General features: G+C 43.7%; 1 protein-coding gene across 1 annotated transcript; it reads left to right on the forward strand.

Annotated features, from left to right (window-relative positions):
* Positions 1-2,734: 2,734 nt before the first annotated feature.
* Positions 2,735-5,561, forward strand: LOC138873734 (uncharacterized). Its single transcript, XM_070152211.1, has 3 exons — positions 2,735-3,813; positions 4,118-4,551; positions 5,440-5,561. The coding sequence occupies exons 1-3, from the start codon at positions 2,735-2,737 to the stop codon at positions 5,559-5,561; spliced, it is 1,635 nt and encodes a 544-aa protein (XP_070008312.1).
* The last annotated feature ends 1,084 nt before the right edge of the window (positions 5,562-6,645 follow it).

Genomic DNA, 6,645 nt, shown 5'->3' on the forward strand with positions numbered 1-6,645 from the left:
GATTTGATCATAACCTTGAAATCAAAAGAAAAAAAGGGAAAGGAAAAAGAGAAAGAAAAACAAGAAAAGTTGTAGGAAAGAAATAATGGTATAACCAGAGAGGAAAATAAGGGGATAAAGGATAAAAACAAGAGTCAAGCAAGGAAAAATGGGAATGAAAAAAAAGAGAGAAAGAAATTGCAAAATAGAAATTAGTAAAAGTTGGGATGATGCAGGCAGCCATTCAAATGCATAGTAGAAATGGTTAACTACTTAGGTGCATTGCATCCCCAATGTGCGGTTGTCTAATCTATTAAGTCCTAATCGCTAACAAGTTTGTTGTTGTCATCAAGTTCAGGCAGGTGGTTAGTTTGTTTGGCATTTTGGCAACTCACCCGTACAATACCAGGTCCAAAGACAAGTTGATCATGGCTAACCAAGAACTGGATGCAAGTGTTATTGACCCGTCAAGAGAGGGGGAAGAGTCTGATGTTAAGCTGAAAGAAGAGTTGTATAAGCTGAAACACCATATAGAAGAGATGTACCAAGCATGGGTAAAAGGGCATCCACCACCATCCTACCCCGCCAACCCTGCTTTCGTCCCGCCGCTGGCTCAATCCCAAGAACCTCCCACTGTTGCATATCCAGGCTTTCCCATTTACCACCACTACCAAGGCACCACTTCCCAAACCCCACAAGCACCACCACCCAAACCAGTACCATACCCTCCTCCACCAGCCACCCCTATCTTCGTGGCACCCCCACCCACTACACTCCATCGATCCTCCAATGAGCCCTTATTCCAGGCGCAGGATAACCAATACTACCCCCTAGAGCCTACTTTCAAGGCCCCAGAGCCTTACTCTTATACTTCTCATTTTGACCTCCCTGTTGAGCTGAGAAACCACCTAAAAACCCAGAGCATGAGGAGATGTTTAGGAAGGTTAGAAGCCTGGAGCAGTTATTCAGAAACATACAGGGATTGGGAGGCCAGGTGAGCGTAGCCTACAAGGATTTGTGTCTATTTCCCGATGTTCAGTTGCCAGTGGGATTTAAGATGTCAAAGTTTGATTTGTATGACGGGCACAGAGACCCGGTGGCCCACTTGAGGGGATTCTGCAGTAAAATGAGAGGAGCCAGTGGGAAAGATGAGATATTGATGGCATACTTTAGCCACAGTTTGAGTGGTTCGGCATTGGAGTTTTACACTCATCAGGATCATAACAAATGGTATACCTAGGATGATTTGGTCCAAGCATTCGCTCGTCATTTCCAATACAACACCGAGATTGTTCCAGATAATTTGTCTTTGACTAAAATTTAGAAGAAGCCTAGTGAAAGTTTTAGAGAATATGGTTTTCCGTGGAGAGAACAAGCGGCAAGAGTTAACCCCCGATGGAGGAGAGCGAAATGGTGGAGTACTTTCTGCAGGCTCTAGAGCCCACTTACTTTGGCCATCTGATATCGGCCATAGGCAAATCGTTCAATGAGGTACTGAAGATGGTGGCATGGTCGAAGAAGGGCTTAAATCTAGTAAAATCATGAGTTACTCGGCTTTCAAAGAAACTACCCAAGCCATTCAGAACGGTACTGGGGGAGTGATTGGAAAGAAGAAGAAAGAAGATGTGGCAACAATTGATTCAGGATCATGGTTTAGACCCAGGGGCCCGTCATACCAATATACCCAACCTCGACCCCATCACCAAACCTACTCTCAAACCTCATATAATCCACTCCAACACTACTTCCCATCACCAGACCCTCATATTTCTGTCCACCACGCCCAAACATATACTCAACCTCCTGCCTACGCACAATGGTGTGCCCCATCCCCACAAAACACCTACCCAGCTCCACAAAATGCTTACCCACCCCCACGAGCCTACCAAAACCCTGTCGGTCCAGGTTTTCGACCCAATCCAGCATTCAAAAGTGAGAGGTTACAGCGGAAGAAAACCTTCACCCCATTGGGGGAGTCTTATACCAGTTTGTTCAACAGATTGAGGCAGTTGGATATTCCGAGGCCAATTGAGTCGAAATTGCCAAACCCTCCCCCAAAAATTTTTTATTACTCTGTGAGCTGTGAATATTGTTCTGATACTCCGGGACATGATATGGAGAAGTGCTGGCACTTGCAAAATGCCATTCAGAAGCTCATTGACACAAATCGGATTGAAGTCCAAACTCTAGAGGCACCCAACATCAGCCAGAACCCATTACCAACCCATCAGGAAACAAACATGATTGAGATAGTACATAAGGGAGGGGAACCCAAGAAGCCTTCACAGACCATCATGATGATTCGGGCCAGTGAGGTCAAGCTAGTTAAAAAACCAATAGTTGAAGGATCAGTGAACAAGTTGAGCGGGACAAACGGTGAACTATCTATGGTAGTCAAGAAAGGATCCCCAAGTAATGTCGCGGCAAAGCAAGAAAAGTAAAAAGTGGTTGTGCCAGGAGTGGCAAACAAGCCTATCATAATTGTAGAGGGTGCCCGTATGGATCTTGTCATCATTAAGCCTATAACCCAATTGCCGGTAATCAGCACCAAGGTCATCCCATGGAACTATGAACGGGTGATAGTGACCTATAAGGGAAAGAAAGTGAAAGAAAAGTCAATGAGGCCCAGGGATTAACTCGTTCGGGGAGATTCTTTGCCCCGGAAGAGTTGAGGAAAGCTAAAACATCCAAAGATAATCCAGTCCTAGTAAAGAAAGCAGTGACCGAAGAATAGGCGGAGGAGTTTCTGAGAAAAATGAAGGTACAAGATTATTCCATTATGGAGCAGTTGATAAAGACGCATGCTCAGATATCCTTGCTTTCATTGTTGATCCACTTAGATGAGCATCCTCGGGCCCTGATGAAAATTCTGAATGAAGCTCATGTCCCCGACAAAGTTTCAGTGAACCATCTGGAAAAGATCGCCAACAAAATATTTGTGGTGAACAGGGTCACCTTCTCTGATGATGAGTTGCCGGTGGAAGGTACTGAACATAACAAAGCTCTCTACATTACGGTAAAATGTAAAGATTCTGTGGTCACCAGGGTGTTAGTCGACAATGGTTCCAGTTCAAACATTTGTCTTCTCTCTACTCTGAACAAGTTGAAAGTTGATGATGAGAGGATTCATAAGAACAGCATCTGTGTTCGAGGTTTTGATGGTGGAGAGAAAGATTCAGTTGGTGATATAGTGCTTGAGTTGACAATAGGACCAGTGGAATTCACCATGGAGTTCCAGGTACTGGACGTGGCCATCTCCTACAATTTGCTATTAGGTAGACCTTGGATTCATGCCGTCAAAGAAGTCCCATCCACTCTGCATCAGATGGTCAAGTTCGAATGGGATAGACAGGAGATCGTTGTGCATGGTGAGGATAATTTATGTGCTCACAGTGATGCCTCTGTCTTGTTCATTGAGGCTGAAGATGACAAAGGGCCTTGGGTCTATCAAGTTTTTGAAACAGTGCTGGTCGAGAAGGTTCCAGAAGGTAAATGTGTTCCAACTCCAAAGGTAGCCTCTGCATCAGTCATGGTGGCTTTTGAAATGCTGAAAAATGGCTTTATGCCCGGTAAAAGTTTGGGTGCATCTCTGCAGGGTATCATACAGCCAGTGTCCCTTCCTAAAAATTTGGGTACTTTCGGTCTTGGATTCAAACCTACAGCGGCAGATGTGAAAAGGGCTAAAAGGATGAAACAGAAGGAATGGGTACTTCCAAAGCTTGTTCCGCGTCTCTCCAGGTCTTTTGTCAAGCCCGGTGCCAGGAGACGCCCAGTAACGACAGCCCCAAGTGCTTTGGTTGACATTGATGAGGAGTTAATTGAAAGGTTCCAGAGGTTGTTTGATGATGTGAACATGGTAGAAGTTGAAGAAGGTTCTAGCAAAGCGGACGTGCAGTTCGTCGGGCCGAATGTAAAGCTTAACTATTGGAAGGCTACTCCTCTCCCTACTCGGAAGGAGTCTTGGTAGTTTGTTTTATTTTCCTTTCTATCTGGGTCATTCCAGGATTGTGACCCAGACTTTTATTTTCCGCTTGTTGATGTACAAACCATGTTATCCTTTATTTTAATGAAATGCAATTTCCCTTTTCCATCATTCTTGATAGTTTCATTTTTTGTTTTTCTTTTCTTCTTTGTACAGTTCTTTTTATGCTGATTTCAGTGACATAACATGCATGAGGAATCTTCGGCTCAGTCTTAAAAGTCAATCTAATTCTAAAATAATAATCCAAGAAATAGAGCATGATGATGAATCAGGATATGATGAGGATCAGGCCTTTGAAGATATTAGTAAGGAACTAAGTCATTTTGAAGAAAAACCCAAGCCTAATCTGAATGATACGGAAGCAATCAATCTAATAGACCCAGATAACGTCAGAGAAACTAAGATAAATGTCCATCTTGAACCGCAAATCAGGGAAGAAATAATTAAAGCATTATTTGAATATAAGGATATTTTTGCATGGTCGTATGATGACATGCCAGGCTTGAGTGCCGATTTGGTGGTCAAATTGCCAATTGATCCAGCATTCCCGCCCGTTAAGCAAAAGTTGAGAAAGTTCAAAACTGACATGAGTGTGAAGATTAACAAAGAAGTCACAAAGCAGCTTGATGCAAAGGCCATTCGAGTCACGCGGTATCCCACATGGTTAGCCAATGTTGTGCATGTGCCAAAGAAAGATGGTAAGACCAGAGAGTGTGTTGATTACCATGGCCTCAATAAGGCAAGTCCAAAGGACAATTTCCCACTACCAAATATCCACATTTTGATTGATAACTGTGCCAAGCATAAGATTGGGTCTTTTGTGGACTGGTATGTGGGGTATCATCAGATTTTAATGGATGAGGAAGATGCAGAGAATACGGCATTCATCACGCCGTGGGGAACATACTGCTACCAGGTCATGCCTTTTGGTTTGAAAAACACTAGGGCAACTTACATGAGGGCAATGACAACCATATTCCATGACATAATACACAAGGAGATCGAGGTTTACGTGGATGATGTGATCATAAAGTCCAGGAAGCAGTCTGACCACGTCAAAGATTTGAGATAGTTTTTCCAAAGGATCCGCAGGTACAATCTTAAGCTCAATCCTGCAAAGTGCATGTTTGGTGTTCCATCAGGGAAACTATTGGGATTCATAGTCAGTCGGTGGGGCATTGAATTGGATCCGTCAAAGATCAAACCAATCCAATAATTGCCACCGCCGAAGAACAAAACCGAGGTGATAAGTCTGCTAGGGAGGCTGAATTACATTAGCAGGTTTATTGCTCAGGTCACGATAACTTGTGAGCCCATCTTTAAGCTGCTAAAGAAGGATGTTGCGGTCAAATGGACTGAAAAGTGCCAGGAAGCATTTGATAAGATCAAAGAGTATTTGTCGAACCCACCTGTGTTGGTCCCGTCGGAGCCTGGGAGCCTTTGATTCTTTATTTGACAATCTTGGATAATTCATTTAGTTGCATGTTGGGTCATCATGACATCACTGGAAGGAAAGATGAAGCCATCAACTATCTCAGCAAGAAATTCACATCTTATGAGGTTAAGTATACGCCCCTTGAAAGGACATGTTGCTCCCTGACTTGGGTAGCGTAGAAGTTAAAGCATTATTTGTCGTCCTACACCACTTACCTCATTTCTCGCGTGGATCCTTTAAAGTATATCTTTCAGAAGCCTATGCCCACAGGAAAACATGTAAAGTGGCAGATTTTGCTCATAGAATTTGAAATTATCTATGTGAATCGGACCACGATGAAAGCCCAAGCATTGGCCAATCATTTGGCCGAGAACCCGGTCGATAAAGAGTATGAACCATTGAGAACTTACTTTCCCAATGAAGAGGTGATGCATATTGATGAGGTGGATCAGGTTGAAAAACCAGGTTGGAAACCTTTCTTTGATGGAGCCGCTAACATAAAAGATGTCGGGATAGGGGCAGTACTTATTTTTGAAACAGGGCATCACTGCCCTGTTACAGCCCAACTTCATTTCTACTGTACCAACAACATGGCTGAGTACGAGGCATGCATTATGGGATTAAGGTTAGCTGTGGACATGGGAGTCCAGGAAGTACTAGTTTTGGGAGATTCAGATTTGTTAGTGCATCAGATTCAGGGAGAATGGGAGACCCGAGATTTGAAGCTCATACCGTATCGACAATGTCTGTAGGATCTCTGTTAACAGTTCAGATCAGTGGAGTTCAGGCATATCCCTAGGATCCACAATGAGGTTGCTGACGCTTTGGCTACTTTGGCGTCGATGTTACATCACCTAGACAAGGCTTATGTTGACCCTTTCATATTCAGGTCCGCGATCAGCATGCTCACTGTAACATGGTGGAAGAAGAACTTGATAGTGAACCTTGATTCCACGATATCAGGGAGTACATCAGAATGGGGGTATATCCGGTACAAGCCACAAGGGATCAAAAGAAAACAATTCGACGTTTGGCGAGTGGGTTTTTCTTCAGTGGAGGAGTTTTGTACAAAAGAACTCCAGATCTTGGATTGTTAAGATGCATAGATGCTAGACAAGCATCGACTATCATGACAGAGGTGCATTCCGGAGTCTGCATACCGCATATGAGTGGGTATGTTCTGGCAAAGAAAATTCTCTGAGTAGGTTATTATTGGCTCACCATGGAGCGAGATTGCATCAGCTTTGTG

This window comes from Nicotiana sylvestris, chromosome 7 (assembly GCF_000393655.2).
Source record: "Nicotiana sylvestris chromosome 7, ASM39365v2, whole genome shotgun sequence".
Classification (NCBI taxonomy): domain Eukaryota; kingdom Viridiplantae; phylum Streptophyta; class Magnoliopsida; order Solanales; family Solanaceae; genus Nicotiana; species Nicotiana sylvestris.